The sequence below is a fragment of the Onychomys torridus genome, chromosome 4, assembly GCF_903995425.1.
Source record: "Onychomys torridus chromosome 4, mOncTor1.1, whole genome shotgun sequence".
Classification (NCBI taxonomy): Eukaryota; Metazoa; Chordata; class Mammalia; order Rodentia; family Cricetidae; genus Onychomys; species Onychomys torridus.
The window spans coordinates 53,353,377-53,371,156 of record NC_050446.1 but is presented as its reverse complement, the minus strand read 5'-3'; the positions used below and the strand labels follow the sequence as shown (position 1 = coordinate 53,371,156).

General features: G+C 40.8%; 1 protein-coding gene across 1 annotated transcript in view; it reads left to right on the top strand.

Moving 5' to 3' along the window:
- The window catches only part of Pde11a (phosphodiesterase 11A), a 352,151-nt gene that overhangs the window by 31,336 nt on the left and 303,035 nt on the right, over positions 1-17,780 (top strand). The window contains exon 2 of the mRNA XM_036186349.1: positions 16,425-16,583. Within this exon, the coding sequence (XP_036042242.1) occupies positions 16,425-16,583 (159 nt within the window). The remainder of the gene's footprint in view (positions 1-16,424; positions 16,584-17,780) is intronic.

The window sequence follows — 17,780 nt, the reverse complement described above, 5'->3', positions numbered from 1 at the left end:
AGAAAAGGGGCACCAGGAAGTGGATTAGAGCTAAATCTTGTTTTCTAGGAGATAAACTGATTAGAAATGGAATAAAGGGAGTGGTGACCTCAGGGCAAGATCTCACCCAGATAAATTTCCAACTTGTGAAAAGGAACTAGAGAAGAGTTTAGATCAGAGTGTGGTGGTATACATCTTCAATCCTAGCACTTGAAAAGCTGAGGCTGGCAGATCTCTGAGATTGAGGCTAGCCTGATCTATAGATCCAGTTTCAGGATAGCCAAGCTTATGAATGAGGGGGCCATTTTTCAGCCCCAGGAAGCAGCAGAACTTGGTAGCTTTGGCCATGTGGTTCTGGCTTTAGATTTAAGGATAGAAGAAAGGGGCTATGGAATTTGCTTCCTCATCTAAGGAAAGCTGCTGAGGCCAGGTATGTGTCAGGGGTGTCCCTAAATGAAGGCCTAGAGAGGCCACTTTGTGAAGCTGTGAAGTTGAAGCCTGGATTACCTTGGAGACTCCATGATGTTAGAGATGCCAGTCATGAGATATCTGCCAAGAAGAGCTGCTAAGAGAGAGTGGAACCCGTCCAAGAGAAAGAGATGTATTGCAGTCATCAGAGCTGAAAAGAGTTGGAGATTTGAAGAACATTTTGACATCGGACATGGAGATGTGGAGTTTGGAGTTTGCCCAGCTGGTTTTTGGTCTTGCTTTGGTCCAGTACTTCCTCACTATGCTCCCTTCCCTATGTTTTGGAATGGTAATGTATATCCTGTGCCATTTTATGTTGGAAGTATGTGATCTGCTTTTTGATTTTGATTTTATAGGCGATTATAGTTAAGGTATTGCATGAATCTCAGAAGAGACTTTGTGCTTTGGTCTTTTGAACATTGTTGAGACGTCAATAGACTATAGGAACTTTTGAAGTTGGACTAAATGCAGTTGTACATTATGATATGGTTTCAAGCCTTTGGGGTCCAGGGAATAGAATGTGGTAGTTTGAATGTAATTGGTCCCCACAATTTCATAGGGAGTGACACTATTAGGAGGTGTGTCTCTGCTGAAGTAGGTATGTGGGAGAGTGTATCACTGTGGGAGTGGGTTTTGAGATTTCTTTTGCTCAAGTTTCCCTCAGTGTGATGCTGAGACCACTTCCTGTTGCCAGCAAGCTGTAGGACTCTTAGCTACTTCTCCAGTACCGTGTCTGCCTTTATGTCACTGTGTCCTGCCATGATGATAATGTATTGAACCTCTGAACTGTAAGTGAACCCCAGTTAAATATTTTCCTTCATAAGAGTTGCCATGGTTATGATGTCTTCACAGCAATAAAGGCCTTAACTAAGACAGGTGGTATGAACAAGACCAATTTGAACAGCACAATATTTTTCTTTATTTGAATAATCTCTTCAGCATTCATATTTAACCAGCTGACATATTGTCAATAATGTTTGTTGAGAAACTTTTCATGCTGTTTTTTTTTTTTTTTTTAAGCTGAGGATCGAACCCAGGGCCTTGTGATTGTGAGGCAAGCACTCTACCACTGAGCTGAATCCCCAACCCAACTTTTCATGTTTTAAGAGAAACTTCTTAGTGTCACAGCAATCCACTGTTATTTGAAACATGGCAAGTCCTCTTTGGAGAAGACCACAGACAGTTTTTTCTACTCTTGTAGGGCTCTTCTTGTCAACTGCATAGTTTTGAATTTCTTTTCATAAAATCATCACAGTCACAAGAAAGAGACTCTTAGACTCTTAGAGTTACCTACTTTTTCTTAGAGATCTCAGAGTGTTGTACCTTCTTATTCAAGGGGCTGAGAAGGAGAGAATTCAGGGATACGGGGACAGACACTGGCCCCAAGGATCCACCTAGAAGGTGGGAAGTGGTAAACACTGCTTCTGAAGTCTTTTTCACAGTACATAGCACTGTTTCTAACCCAGGCTATCAGGACTGCTTATGCTGTTTGCCTCCAGACTTACGTTGACCAGTTCAAATTACTGTATTTTTTTAAAGAACAAATATCAGCTACTGCTAATTTTCAGTTTCTAGCTTTGGTCCCTTTGGAAAATCAAGATGCATTGTTATGAAAGAGGTTGTGATGTTTAACTCTGAAGTCAGAATCAGTCTGACTTGAAAGAGCCATTTGACATAGTAGGACATTGCCCAAATGGGCTATCTTTCTATTTGTTTTCTGGCTCAGTTTAGACAATAGCATCAAGTTTCTTTAATAGACTATGCAGCATTTCAATTGAGCCTAATTTTTGTGATGAAGAGTTTTTATTTCCAGGGTTATGACAGCTTAAAAAAATGACAGCCATTTAGTTTCAGGCCAGCTTAGACCCATTTATATCTTTCTGAACTACAGAGTCTAATGATGTGTATTTTTCATGTTTATGTTATTTATTGGGCTGACCCATCTCCACCTTAACAGCCGTCATCTGGTATACCTTACAATCTGGTAACATAAAGTCCACTCTCTTCAGATGACAGTTCTGAAGCTATAATCCTGTCCTGGATGGTTAGCTCCTCACCCTCAGAAACCTTTATTAATGCAACTGCTCTCAACTACTTTTCTTTATATATCTTTTCTCATGTTATAATAAAAATCACTTATAATACATGAAACAATAATGTATAACATTATATGGTAGTATGAATTCATACTATAATCAATTTCCCTTTGAATATTCAGGTATTATTCAGTTTTTCCTGTTATAAATTCTTAGAAATGAAACTAGTGAATTGAAGAGTATAAAACTTAGAAGTGTTTGTTACTAAATACTCAGTTCTTTTCCATATGTATTTTATATTATCATCAGCAAAGTATAAATGTAGGTAGCTTACTAAAACTGAAAGTAAATAATGCTATCTGGGCCAGAGATGAGTTAGTAGGTACAGGTGCTTGATACAGAGCTGATGACCTCGCTTTGATCCCTGTAATCTCTGTGGTAGAAGCAGAGAATGGACTTCTGTAAGTTGTCCTCTGATTGCCACAGATGTGCTGTGGTGTGCACGTGTACCCACACACACACACACACACACACACACACACACACATACACATGCCTGCCTTTCTAGTCTGTTAATTTTTCCACTTTAGAACAGTTCTTACTATTCTATTTATTGTTTTGAAATCCATTCTTAAATCAATCTCTGTTTTTATCATATTCAACAAGAAACATGATTGAAAACATCTAAAAATACATTTTATTTTAAGTTGTAGTTGAAAATGTTTCAGAGACTTGAAAAGAGACTTTAAATAAATGACTTTTTGTTAATCATTAATAGTAACGTCTACATAGTAACAATAAAACTTGGAAATGCAATTAAATATATGATGCTGAGAGTTACAGTAATTTGGCATGAATGTAGGAAAGATTAAGAATGTACTAACACAGCCGTTTACAAATGGATTCCATTTGGGAGCCACTTTTCAGTATGTCTCATGAGCTATGGTAAAATGGTATTCAAAATGTGGTGCTGGAGTAGTCCCTTTTGGAGTTTCAATGAGGGGATAATTCTCCTGACCTGTCCCTGGCTTTTTGTGCATCGCTGTCTTGACCTTGGGTACCCCCACGTTTCTTGGTTCCTGTCCTTTTGTCTTACATCTGAACCATAGCTCTATGACCTCACACCCCTGTCACATCTGCAGGCTTCCTGGCCTTTCTAGCGCCACCTTGTGTCCTGACTCAATGATATTCTTGAAGTTCCCACTGTCAAGGGAAGAGGGGTGGCATCTCTTTCCTTAGCTGACACTTCTTGTAGCTCTCCTTTGGTACTGGCCTCTTCACGACATTTACATTTCCCCCACTAAAGCTTTAAGAGCACAGGTTGGCATTTAACTCTATAGCACATTTGTAATATATCTATGTAGATATTTGTGGGATCCAGTAAAGCAACTGAAGAATTTATCATTTGCCTGTTTCTGACCTCACCTGTACTTTGTTTTCATCTGGCTGTGGTTCCTCCATTTTTCACAGTTTCTGCTCTGAGATGCATTTATCGTGAGAAGGATAAATAATAAATGACAATAAGACAGGATCAAAAGGAAGTGCCTGCTAAGAGCAGGGGGTAGAACTGGCATCAGCCAACCAGCTTACTTAAGCAGAACTGAAGGGAGCGAAGTCTCCCCATGGCTTGTGACAACTGTGTTTGTTCCACAGCCTCTTATGAAAAGTTTTTATGGAGTCTGCTAACCACTAATTCAATTTGGAAGGCTTAAATGAAAGAAGGCTCACTTTGTAATACATACACAGACTGCCTCCCATTAACCATGCTCCTGAGTCAGACTGAAGCTTCCAAAATCAGGAAAGGTTGTTGATGATACTTTTATTCTTCAGAGAGTTACATGTTATTTATGAAAGAATTCAGTGACAAGACTTTTGTTTACTGTGATGACACTCTGCAAACACATACTAAGAACAACAGTGATAATTTTGTACTTTCCCTAGCCAGAATCTAATTAGGAGACACAAAGCATTAGCTATCAAGTTACCATATGTGATGTCTTTGTTTTTATGTGGTATAATCTCAAACCTTTCATCAATTCACAACAATTAGTTTTTTCTCTTTCTATAGAGAAAGACAGAACATTCCAAATCATTAAAAACTGACCAAAAATCATAGAGCTTTGTCTCTCAAGCATCTTCTGGATAAGAATGTCCAGTGATAAGTTACCATGGCAATGAGATTGTCTCTGTTAGGGTTACTATTGCTGTGATGAAACACCATGACCAAAAGCAAGTTGGGGAGGAAAAGGATTATTTGGCTTACACTTCCACATCACTGTGCACTACTGAAGGAAATCAGGACAGGTACTCAAACAAAGCGTGAACCTAAAGGCAGGGCTGGTGCAGAGGCCCCAGAGGAGTGCTGTTTACTGGCTTACTCTCCACGGCTTGCTCAGCCTGATTTCTTTCAGAACCCAAACTACCAGCCCAGGGATGACTCCACCCACAATTGGTAGGCCCTCCCCATCAATCACCAATTAAGAAAACGCCCTACAGTTTGACTACAGCTTAGTCTTATAGAGGCTTTTCTCCATTGAGGCTCCCTCTTCTCAGATGACTCTAGTTTGGTCAAGTTGACATAAAACTAGCCAGCACAGAGATCTGTGCTGAACTAGTGAACTGAAATTAAATGACTACTTACTAATTGATGAACCAATAAAAGCAATTTCCTTTTGGTTGCTGGAGAGTTTGGAGATCTATTGACTGTAGTTTCAATATATTATTTAGTTTATACTTTGTGTTTCTGTGAGTTTGTGTATACCACAACTCCATAAAGAATTTGAAAATAGTGTAGTGGAAATGTGAGATTAGCTGGTGAAGTATTCCCAGGCCTTCTGAAAGGTATACAGGCCCATCCGTTAAAATCCTCTAGGAAAATATGACAGTTACAGTCTGTTTCCTTTAGAGCCAGAGACCATGGATTTAAGTGACACTCTAATTCAGTGGATTAAGTCAGATGCCTGGAGTAACCCCACCCACCACCCATTGAGATTTAATAGCTCTGGGAGGAGCTAAGGCATCAATTTCCGGAAGGGCCCCAGGTGACTGCAGTGTACATGTGAACTGCCAGGGCTATTCTCTTGCTATGCACACATGAAAGAATGCAGAAATGCCCTATATACATGCATGTGCTGTAACAAATGAGCACAATCGTTTAGAATCAAATTCAGTTGAAAGCCCCACGGAATTAATAAAGTGTTTTGTAGTTACATGCTTCTTCATCTGTTGGTTTTGAAAGCAAAGCTACCATTACATGGATGTTAGACTTGACAGTTTGAGCATCTTGGGTTTGAAAGGCCATATGTGGCATATGTGGAGTTGAGAATATGGTTTAAAAAAAAATCATCCTTACAGAAGACATGATGGTTAAGACTCATTCTTGCTTTAATGATGAGCATAGAAAATCTCCCTGTAGAGTGCTGAGGGCAAAGATCCAACACTCACCGAGGCAAAAAAGAGATCTTCAGCAAACCACATTTATCATGAGTCTGAGACCAAGCTCTGGCCAAAGGAAGACCTGTGATGCTCGCTCTCAGATAATGGGAGCTAGGCCTCCTGGCTGACCTTTGGCTTGAAGACTTTGTATTATTTCTTTTCTCTCTGTAGCATGAATCTTAAAAGGTCTTATTAATAAAAACAAACCCCCAGGTATTGGGGTGAATGCTGAAAGATCAGAGAGACAGAACAGGCCATAGCTAACCTCACCTCACCAGTTCCTCAGCTGATCTTGTTTCCTCAAACTGGAAGCCTCTGAGTCCTCATCAGAATGGATCTCAGTTGAACTGCTGCTCAAAAGCCTAAAAACTTAACCAGCAATAGTTCCTTGTCTTCATACCTTATATACCTTTCTGCTTCCTGCCATCACTTCCTGGGATTAAAGGCGTGAGTCACCATGCCTGGCTGTTTCCAGTGTGGCTTTGAACTCACAGAGATCCAGATGGATCTCTGCCTCTGGAATGCTAGGATTAAAGGTGTGTGTGCCACCATTTTCTAGCCTCTATATTTAGTGGCTGTTCTTTTCTTTGACCCTAGATAAGTTTATTAGGGTGCACAATATTTTGGGGAACACAATACCACAACATCTCTCCTTGAGGGCAAACTATCCGACAGCTTTCTCTAAAGAAGGAAAGGGTTGTGCTGGATCAGAGCCATGGAGTCTCCATCTGAGTCTTCAGCTCAGTGGATTCTGGGCCTGTGGTGAGGCTGATCATCTCCATGGCTAGAGCACAAGGTACAGAGAAGGGCTTTGTCACCATGAGGTTTCAGAAAGTGGAGGACAAGGAGTGAACTATGAAGCAAGTCTTACCTTCAAAGCCACATCCCTCTAAATAGCCAGTACCATCTAAAGCAGTGGTTCTCAACCTATGGGTCATGTCCCCTTGATGTCAAATGACCCTTTCACAGGGGTCACCTAAGACCATCGGAACACATAGATATTTACATTATGATTCATAACAGTAGCAAAACTACAGTTATGAAGTAGCAACAAAAATAATTTTATGGTTGGAGTCAGCACAACCTGAGGAACTGTGCTAAAGGGTCGCAGCATCAGCAAGGTTGAGAACCACTGGTCTAAAATTTCTCCAAAAGGCACAACCAGCTGGAGACCAGTCATTCAGCACATGAGCCTGTGGGGGAGGGGGACCACATCATCTTCCAACTGTAACAGCCTTTTTATGTAGTCCTAAAAATGAGCTATGGTGGCTGGTGGGCATGTGCAGTCGTAATGAGGGCAGCTCCTCTTCAAGGACATGAAGCTGAGATGGCAGAGACTGGTTTTCCAGAGCCCGAGTGGATCTTGAGGATCGGTTACAGAATGTGCCATGGTACCAGGCTGAACTAAGAATCTCATAGACGATCTTAGTCACAAACCTATGGAGTTATCCCTTTTTAGGTAGGAGGTACAGTTCAAATATTTTGCTGAAAGGGAAAAAAAATGGATTTTGGCCTTTTGACGTCTTTTTAGATGTTAAAAATCTAAGCTGAGTAGCACATAGAAAGAGTAGGTCTGCCCAAAGTCACTTAGAACTCTCTGCTTATGAAGAGTAGTTATACTCAAAATACTTGATAGGAAAAATATTATGACAAGAAAATTCTTAAAGCAAGGAGAGTCTACCGCAATCATAAGAAACTCATTCCAGATCTTAACGACCTTTTTAAAGGAGCCTTTGCCTGAAGTTATTAGATGCTCCCATGGTAGATCAGCTCTTGTTTATTTGTCCTCAGGGAGATGAGTATAAATGGAGGATCATCCCCTGTGATATGCACCAGAGACCTGGAGGTGTTGCAAGGTTCCTGTTCAAGTTTCCATTTTTAGGAGAATATAAACTCAAGGTCATGGGCTTCATGCTGATTCTGCCTCCTCGGTGTTTGGCTGTCTGTGAAATGTTGCTGACTCCTAGAGCATGTCAGATGAAAAGTTATTAGGCAACATTCTCATTCTTACTGACCCAGTCTTTCCAAGTTTCTTTCTTTTTTTGTTTTATTTATTTATTTATTCATTTATTCATTCATTCATTCATTCATTTATTTATTCATTTATTTATGTATTTATTTATTTATTTATTTATTTTCTTTCCAAGTTTTTTTAACCGAAAGGATGTACACACACACACACACACACACACACACACACACACACACACACTTTAGGGATATCCCCACCATATAGATGATCCATAGTCAACTAAACTTCAAAATGCCCACAATGAAACCCACATTCCCAACCTCAGAACCTGTTCTCACTTGATGAATCTCCCCATTCCCCACTGAAATCCCTGAACAAGGAACAAAGAAACATGAGGGAGGTTTTGGGTTTTCTGTCTTCTACAGTTTCATCAACTCACTCAAATCCTAGTGATTTTGCATTCTAAGTACATTTCAACTCAGTCCATTTCCTACCAAACGTTACTGACTCTTCCTTCCAACTCATTCTTCAAGTGTGGCCAAAGCAGTCTTTCTAAAACTAGTCACACCACTCCCCACTTTCTGAAACCTCTAGTGTAGTGTGTGTGTGTATGTGTGTGTGTGTGTGTGTGTGTGTGTGTGTGTGTGCGTGTGTGTATACATACGTGGGTGTAGAGCCCAGAGTCAACCCCAGCCGTCATTCTTTTTTTTTTTTTTTTTTAAGATTTATTTACTTATTATTATATATACAGCATGTTTGACTGCAGGCCAGAAGAGGGCGCCAGATCTCATTACAGATGGTTGTGAGCCACCATGTGGTTGCTGGGAATTGAACTCAGGACCTCTGGAAGAGCAGTCAGTGCTCTTAACCTCTGAGCTATCTCTCCAGCCCCCCAGTCATCATTCTTTAGGGGGCATCCACCTTGTTTTTTAATTTTTATTAAAATTTTTCTCATGTAATATATTTTGATTATATATTTTCCTCTCCCCAACCTCATCACAGTTCCCCCAGCCAGCCTCTTATGCTTTCTCCCTAAATAAAAAAGCAAGTAAAAACAAAACAAAACAAAAAACCCCAACATGAAAATCAGAAAAGACAAACTAGAAAAGAAAGGAAAAGAAAAGAAAAGAAAAAAGATACCCAAGCAAACCACAACTTAGTGTCTATGGTTCTCACATGACTCTGAATACTTTGGAGCTGAGTTTGGCCCAGGCCTTGTGGCTAGACTTTGGTGGAAAAGAAACGTTTCTGCAGAGATACAGGTTGTCATAACCATACAAAGGTCAGGGCAGACAAGCCAGACCTGTTCCAGATAGAAGTTCAAATCCAATCCACCACAGTCCGCTCCACCGATGGGCAACACCAGAATGCATGCCACTCTCCTTTCCCTTCAGTTTAGTATTCCCCCACCAACACATTCTTGGGTCTTGTTCTTTATTATTATTTATTATCTTGATCATGCTTATACATTAAAACATTCTAAGACATTAAAAATGGAAATGTTTAGTATTGGCTGATTCAGTTTGGGATGGGTTGGAAGACAGTCACTGGTCAGTTTGAAATCTTCTGATGTGTAGTCAGAGCAGAGAACCTCTGATACAGGGGCCAGAAGATGCATTCCACTTTGCTTAGTAAATTGACTTACCAACTTTCTTTGTTCTCTTCACACACAGACTTTACCTTTGTCTCCATCTCCCAGTCTCAGGAAATGGCATTTATACTGACACTTCTCAGATTAAAACTTGAGGCTCAATTTTTTCCATTAGTTTTTCTTCCCCAACCAACCCTGCGGGTGCTGGTGCCTCACCTTTTCACCTTCTAATACCCCTGCTTACTTTTCTGTAACTCTCGTGGCCTTCCCCAACCCAGAGCATCTCCAGGCTTTATCTCACGACTTCCTATGAGGTAGCTGCTCGTCCAATTCCATATCAGATCCAAAAAATTCCTAATTTCTAAGAATGGCCTTAGTTTTTAAAAATAGATTTAAACATTTAAAGAAGAATAGTTCATTCATCTTTATGAGATCTTAACATTGTTCTATATTTGTTTTGTAGACCTTTCACATAAGTGAGTTGAATACATTTTTATTACATAGCACCTAGTTAAATATATTTTCATAAAATACAATTTCATTTAGATGTTCTCATAGTGGAAACATAACAATGTTTAATATTTTAATGCCTTCAATTTAGGGAAGTAAAAAACAAATATGAAGATTAAACCTGTTTAGATGGAGAGATGGCTCAGTGGTTGAGAGTTCTGACTGTTCTTTCAGAGGATGCGGGTTCAATTCCCAGTACCGACATGGCAACTCACAGCTGTCTGTAACTCCTGTTCCAGGGGAACCAATGCCCTCATACAGACATACCTGCAGGCAAGCACCAATGTACATACTTCAAAAATTAGATTTATTATTTTATTTTACATGAATGAGTGTTTTATCTGAATATAAGTGTCATGTGTGTGTGGTGCCCATAGAGGTCAGAAGAGGATGTTGGATCTTCTGGACTGGAGTTATAGATGATTTGAACTACCATGTGAGTGCTGGGACCTGAACCCAGGTCCTATGAAAAGCAACAAGTACTCTAAATGACTGAGCCCTCTCTCTAGCCTCAAGAATCTGTAAGATTGTGATAGACCTACAAGGAGGACTTCCCCCTAAGCAGAACTTCTCTGTATTCACATTTTATAAGTTCTTGCTCCTGGGATCTGGAAGTCAGCACTGTGAACAGTAGCAACTCCCCTTTGAAGTTTCTCTAGGATATGAAGTCAGCTGTCATCAGTGTATCTGGACATAAGGAAGCACACTGAAAACATTAAACACCGTCTAAGCCTCTGCAAAGTTTTACTTATGAATTAACAGTCTTTCCCTCTACTCTTCATTACCAGGACAAACAGAGGAGCTATTTGGCCATATATTGTAGTAATAAAATTGAATCCCCTTAAAAGAAAGGTAAACAGCAGGGAAACACTCACCCATTACGTCTACTTGCACTGTTACTCCTAAGAGAAGCTGGGAGATGATCTCACTAACTCACCATGATGTGGAATTTGGTCTCAAAAGTTCTCAGACACAACTGCTGTCAAATTTTGCCTCAAAGGTTAAATTACTGTATTAGGAGGAAAGGTCTGTCTCAACGGTGGATCTGACCTGGTGTTTTCTCCTACTCTCTGTTGAATCCTACCTATGATAAGACAGTTTGCAAAGAGGGGCACAGTCGCTTCCACTGCGGGCCAGCAGCGTGGCAATGCCCCTGTCCTAGTGGTTGAAATAACAAAATCCAGCAAGATCAACTGCAGGAGCATCAAAGCCTCGCCAGACTGGGCAACTTTCTGCCATGCTTTCTCTGGACAAGGGAATGGCTTCTGCAAGATCTAGTGGAGAGGGAGAGGGAGAAGGAGAGAGGGAGGAAAAGAGAGAGAGGAGGAAAGGGAGGGAGAGGGAGAGGAGCAGCCAAGGAGGACCCCTTTACAGAGCAAGTGTGTGTATGTGATCAGCCTACACTAACTATGGATGAAAATGCCACAGAAAACCTCTTAAGTTGCATGATAATTAAAGATAAAATAATAAAATTAAAAATAAAATAACAAAACACAAAAAGACAAAATAATGTCCCAATAATCTTAATAGAAAAAACAATAAAATAACAAATAACATTAAGTTTCTCTGTATAATTATATAATACATTATATAACATATAATATGTAATAAATTATGTAAAATGTATTATATATAATATGCATTGCATTTTATATATATAATATAATGTAAAATAAAACAGTAATAAAATAAAAATAAAGAAATAAAGAGAAAAGCGCCACCCACTCATGAGGTAGATGCAGGCTCAGGAATGAAACCCTTGAAAACTTTCTCACCAGTGTGCCAGAGAAGGACAGCCTGGGAACCAGGCTGGAGACCGTGTGTCAGGTGAATGCATGTTCACACTGACCTGGGTAGCTGCTCTCCAGAGATGCTGAGAGAAGGTCAGGACTTCCTAGAGGACATCTGCATCAACATAGTTCAGCCTCCTTAGGCACCCAGGGACCAGTTCCTCTCTAGAAAGCCATTATTTTACTTCTGTGTTGTTTTAGTAAAGAAGCCAAACTTCACTGTTAAGCTGAAACCTCTTCTATACTCTCTGCTGCTGTTTCCTCCCTTCTCGTTAGGTAACTACAACATACACTTGATGTTTTTTATTCTCATGAATACTTCTATTTTTGCTCATATCTGAATCTGTAGATGATACTCAGGTAGTCATCAGACACTCGTTATACACATCATTAGATTGCAGCTTGCTCATTTCCATGACCATAATTTTTTTAAAGTTTGTTTGTTTGTTTTTTGAGACAGGGTTTCTCTGTTTCTGGCTGTCCTGGAACTCACTCTGTAGACCAGGCTGGGCTTGAACTCAGAGGTCTGCTTTCCTCTGCCTCCTGAGTGCTGGGATTAAAGGCATGTGCCACCACACCCCACTTAAAATGTTGTGGTTTTTTTTTTTAAATTAGATTTATTCATTTTACTTTATGTGTGAGTGTTTTGACCTTGAACTCTTCGGACTCAGTTATATTTTTTTCCTGCTTCACCACCTTCGGACAGTTTTCTGGCTGCACAGAAAGTTCTTTTCCCTTCTCTTTGCCTCTCTCATGCGCTGCATCATTTCCCTCAGTCACTCTTGTGACTGGTGCCTGTGGAGGTCAGAAGAGAGCATCTGATCCCCGGGATCTAGAGTTACAGATGGTTGTGAGCCAATATGTGGGTGCTGGGAATTGAACCCAGGTCTTCTGCAAGAGCAACAAGTACTTTTCACAGGTGAGCTAGCCCCCACAAACATGGTTTTGATTTTTGTTCATGTTGACACAAACAGCTCTAGCTTATTGAACCCCTGCACAGTGTTGTTATAGTAGGTGTCAAGTCCACAGGTCATAGTTTTCTCGCTCATTTCCCCATTTATTGGCAGTCCTATTCCTTATTTTCATCATTGAGGTTGTACTGGACATCTGCATCTTCTTATATGTCCAAAACTCCAAAACGCTAAGTATACGCCAAAGAATCAAAAGGTCTTAGTTTTTCTGTTTTGTGTCGTTATAGCACACTCTTACAGGAAGTTATTTGAAAAATATTATTGAGCCTTTACAGTATGCCAAGATGAAGTAAAGAAGAGAGACAGCATTCCTGCTGTTTGAGGTCTTCTATTTTATTTAGAGATGATAGCAGACTTAGAGATGAGAATACATTTAGAGGGCAAATTTAGAGGTGGGAAAAACCAAAAACTAGTAAGTTAACTTCAGAGAAGACTAAATGCTACAATAGTGAATAATGGCGTGTTTTCTGATTCCTGATCTTCCTTGGTTTTCCATTCCACCTGGGATTAATAGAACTGCTTGTCCCGGCTGTAAGACTTGGCTCCATTAGACCCCCGCCTCTGTCTGTTATTCTCTCTACACTCTATCATCTTGACCTTGAACTCTTCGGACTCAGTTATATTTTTTTCCTGCTTCACCACCTTTGGACAGTTTTCTGGCTGCACAGAAAGTTCTTTTCATTTCTCTTTGCCTCTCTCATGCGCTGCATCATTTCCCTCAGTGTCACTTAGCACGTTGGGTGATGATGCATGTATGATGATGATGATGCATCTGCCTGGCCTGCTAGCATGCAAGGTTGTGAGCTGGGCCTGCTGCTGCTGCTGCTGCTGCTGCTGCTGCTGCTGCTGCTGCTCTGCGGACCTCCTAGCCCACACTCTGACCCAGAGATGTTCCTTAGTGAAACCAGCACAAACAAGTGTGTTTCTCATTGTTTGCCTGTGAGCTCACTTTGGTATTGGAAATGACACATACCCAGTCAGAGAGCCAACCTGTGTCAGTTACCCTATGGGCTGGTTGGCTTTTGTCAACATGACTCAGACCTGAAGGGAAAGGGGAAACTGAAGTGAGGAATGCCTCTGTGGAGACTGACCTGTAGGCACGTCTGTAGTGATTATCTTGAGTAAGGATTGTGTGGGAGGCCCAGCCCACTGTGGACAGTGCCATTCCTGGGCAGGTGACTCTGAGTGCAAAGAATGTAGGATGAGCAATTCAGTAAAGCAGCCTCCTCCTTGGTTTCTGCTTCAGTTCCTGCCTCCGGGTTCCTGCCCAGACTTCCCTCATGATGGAGTGTGATCTGAGAGTGTAAACTGAAATAAACCCTTTTCCCCACAGGTTGCTTTTGGTCATGAAGTTTCAGCACACAGGTAGGAACCCAGACTGGACACAGTGTTTTGTCTTGAGGTTCTTGTCTTGTTAGTTACAGTGTGTCAGTACCAGTGGCCGCAAAGCCTTATGAAAATCTACAGCTCTAGACGGGAGGTAGCTGACTGTGGTTATGTGCTATAAGGGGCTTGAATACACAGTTGTGGAGTTAGGAACATCTCTCCCTGGGCTTGAAACAGGAAACCCACTGTCACTGTATCCTGTCCACCATGTTCCCTGGAACACATTCAGTTCCTATTGCCCTCTCTGCGGTCAGTCCCCCTTCTTCCCTCCCTCCCACCCTTCTGTCCTTCCCTCTGTATTTCCCCCTTCTTTATTTATAATTTGAAAGTATCATGATATCCACCCTCCCAGATATCCTATCATGTATAACTTGAAATTAAGGATATGCTCCTGAATAGCAAGCACATCTACAATAGCAATAGCCCAGCAGCAAAGTGTGTACTGAGGCTGCGAGCTAACCTTGTTCAACTTTCTGCCCAGCACATCCAATAAAGAGCCACACAGTTCCTCTGGATTTCAGGCTTCTTACAGCTCCCATGTGTCTGGGTGTTCTGGGTTGTTGGGTCAGTCGAAGAAAGAGGTCACTCCAAGATGATAAGGCCTCTGTGGCAGGAGGAAGGTCCAGTCTCTGATGAACTGAACTCCAAGCAGCTGTACAAAAGCATATTTATTGATTGTTACACAAAGCTGTTTTTTGGGTAAAGTATTTCCTCATACCAAGGTCCATAACTAATCTAGATGTCTCTCTAAAGGACAGCATCACATGCCCTCATGGCTTTAGTCCTTATTGTCTACCATTTGCAGTACACAATAATCCAAGAGTCTCAGATGTGCCAGAGGCGTCTTGTGACTAAAGTCTTGCAAAGGCTGCAATGCTCCTTCAGAAAAACAATTCTACAAATCATGGAAAACAGTGATTGTTTTCCATGAAGATTCTTTACTGTTTTCCACGATGATTCTTCAAGGCCAAAGTACTTCTAGAAAACAACTATTCACTCCAATAATTGCCCTGGATACAATGAAAACTGTTTATTCTAATGTTTTCCCTGGATACAGTGAAAACTGTTCATGCTAATGTCTACCCCAGATACAGTGACTCTGCTAAATTCCTACAATACACATGGCTTTTAATTTACTGTTGACACTATTTGAAGAGTCCAGAATGGGCTTCTGATGGACCGAGTGCTTCTCTCTCTCTCTCTCTCTCTCTCTCTCTCTCTCTCTCTCTCTCTCTCTCTCTCTCTCCACTATCTGTGTATGTAGGTGTTTGTGTGTGTTCATGTATATGTGCAGGGGTGTATGCCTGTCCCTGTGTGCATATGTAGAGGCCAGAGGACAATCTCAGCATCGGGTGTCTCTCCAGGGACCCACCTGTCTCTGCCTCCCCAGGACTGGGATTCAGACACACACAGCTGTGCCTCGGTTTTTATGACATGGTGGGGATTGAACTCATGTCTTCATGATTGTGTAGCAAGTGTTTTACCAAATGAGCCATCTCTTCAACTCCAGTTACTTAGTTTCCTTTTCCTAAATGATATGATTCCTGCTAGCCATTTGACATGAATACTCTTGTTCTTAGTGCTATCTACCCTTCCCAAGGCCATGTCAGGAAATGATGATTCTATTTTGATTCATTCATGGTCATGCTAAATTTAATTACTTGTCTTAGATGGAGTCTACCCGATCTACTCATTGTAGAGCTCATGTTTTCATTATCATTAACACCTATTTTAGGGTGGCCTTTGAAGACCATGTAGATGCCCTGCTTAACATCCTTCACCTAATGGTCTTAACAGTGGTTGATGACCCTTGCTTATGACCATTGTTTTACTGGTAGTTGACAGAAGATATTACGTAACTTAACTATTTATCCTACATTTTTTAGCTTGGCATTCTTTTTATCTGTCCCCCCATTCCTTTTTGGAACTTCTTTGAAGTATCAGAATGGGTCCATAGATTTTTTTTTTCTAGAATAATTTTAATCCAAAATAAAGCACTTTTTCCTTGAATGTTTCAATATTTTTTACATGTTTGCTGCAATGCTTTCTCACACAATATTTTATATCCAGTTATCATTGTGAAATAATGTATTTTGTTAAGTAGAACACAATGCAATTCCCTTAGGACACCAGCCCCTTTTCCTTTCATTAGCCTGGCTCACAATTATGGTGATAATTTATCATTTATTTTCCATTGGTGGTTTAAACACAAAATCAAATCCATGTATTGAGAATTCCTGCACCTCCTCGCCCTTGCAATGAGTGCTTTCTCTGGCTTATTTTTAGGACCGAAGATTCAATGATGAGATCGACAAGCTGACTGGATACAAGACAAAATCACTGTTGTGCATGCCTATCCGGAGCAGTGATGGTGAAATTATCGGTGTGGCCCAAGCAATAAATAAGATTCCTGAGGGTGCTCCATTTACGGAAGATGACGAAAAAGTAAGATCTCATGCCTCGCATGACTGGTACTTTCCATTTTGCTCACTGATTGCTGCTCTCCCTGAAAGGATGGGAATTATGTGAATAGTTCTTCGATTAGCCTATTCACAGATCAAAGAGCTTTTCCTCTGCTGTACAAGATGTAACAGGAGGCTTTTTTAGCATTTCATAGAATGTGGTATAATTGAAAATAATCACTCCACGTTTTTTAAAGCCTGCTTTTCATTACAAGTCACAGTAGTATTCTTGCTATTGCCTGGTCTTTATTTTCCTTGTAAGTAAGCCTTTTAATTGTGCACAGCACCATGACCACACATGACCCAAGGGAGGGCAGAGAATATGGGAAGATTCAAACACTCAGCATATTCTCTTGCCATTCTACAACTATAACAGAGAGTTGTTTTCTTACTTCCTATATAAAATCCTCAATAAAATGAGTGTTATCTCATTCTTATTGTCAATTGCTAGTAAAGGGAGCATCACTTTCGTTTCTGAAGGATAGGCGGCTTTGGTAGAAGTGACAAGCTTCTTGTTCTGGAACTTTAAGTTCCTCCACTACTAGTTTACTGCAAGCCTTGCAGACGAAGGCTCTTCAGGGAGCAGAGGTTCTGGCTTTGAGGCGGTTGCAGTCCTCCGGAATAGACTCTGGTAGAGGGGAAAGCGAATCTCCTCTCGGTTTATGTTTGATGACTGCTCTATTGCTATTTGATTGAAAACTTTAAATTTAACCTTCTGGCTTAGGCTCTGCTATTTGCCAGTGCTAACTGTTAATATTGCACAAAGGCAAATGTGCTGGTCTAGAAGGTCAACATGAAATATGGTTATAGGAAAACGGGAAGATTTTTAAAGGAAGTGAGTCCTTCACTGGGGTCATTTCTGCAGTGAAATCGAAAGAAGTCAAATCCTTGTAAAAGTTGCTAAACTCGCAGAACCTCACAGAACCTCAGATGACTTCTTGTCAATTCTGTATATGGAGAGCATGGGTTGGGGTCATAGGAAGTAGATGGGTAAATCCCACAGCTTTCATGCCATCCAGGAGCTACCCAAGGTGGGAGACAGCAAGATGTTCCAGAGCATGGGGAGAGAGCATGTTCTCAGGGGAGAGAGCAGCTCCAAAAGGCCTTCTTGGAAAAGATACCATTTCATCTCTGAGTCAAGAATAGGTTTCAACTGACAGACCCAAGAGAGACAGAAAAA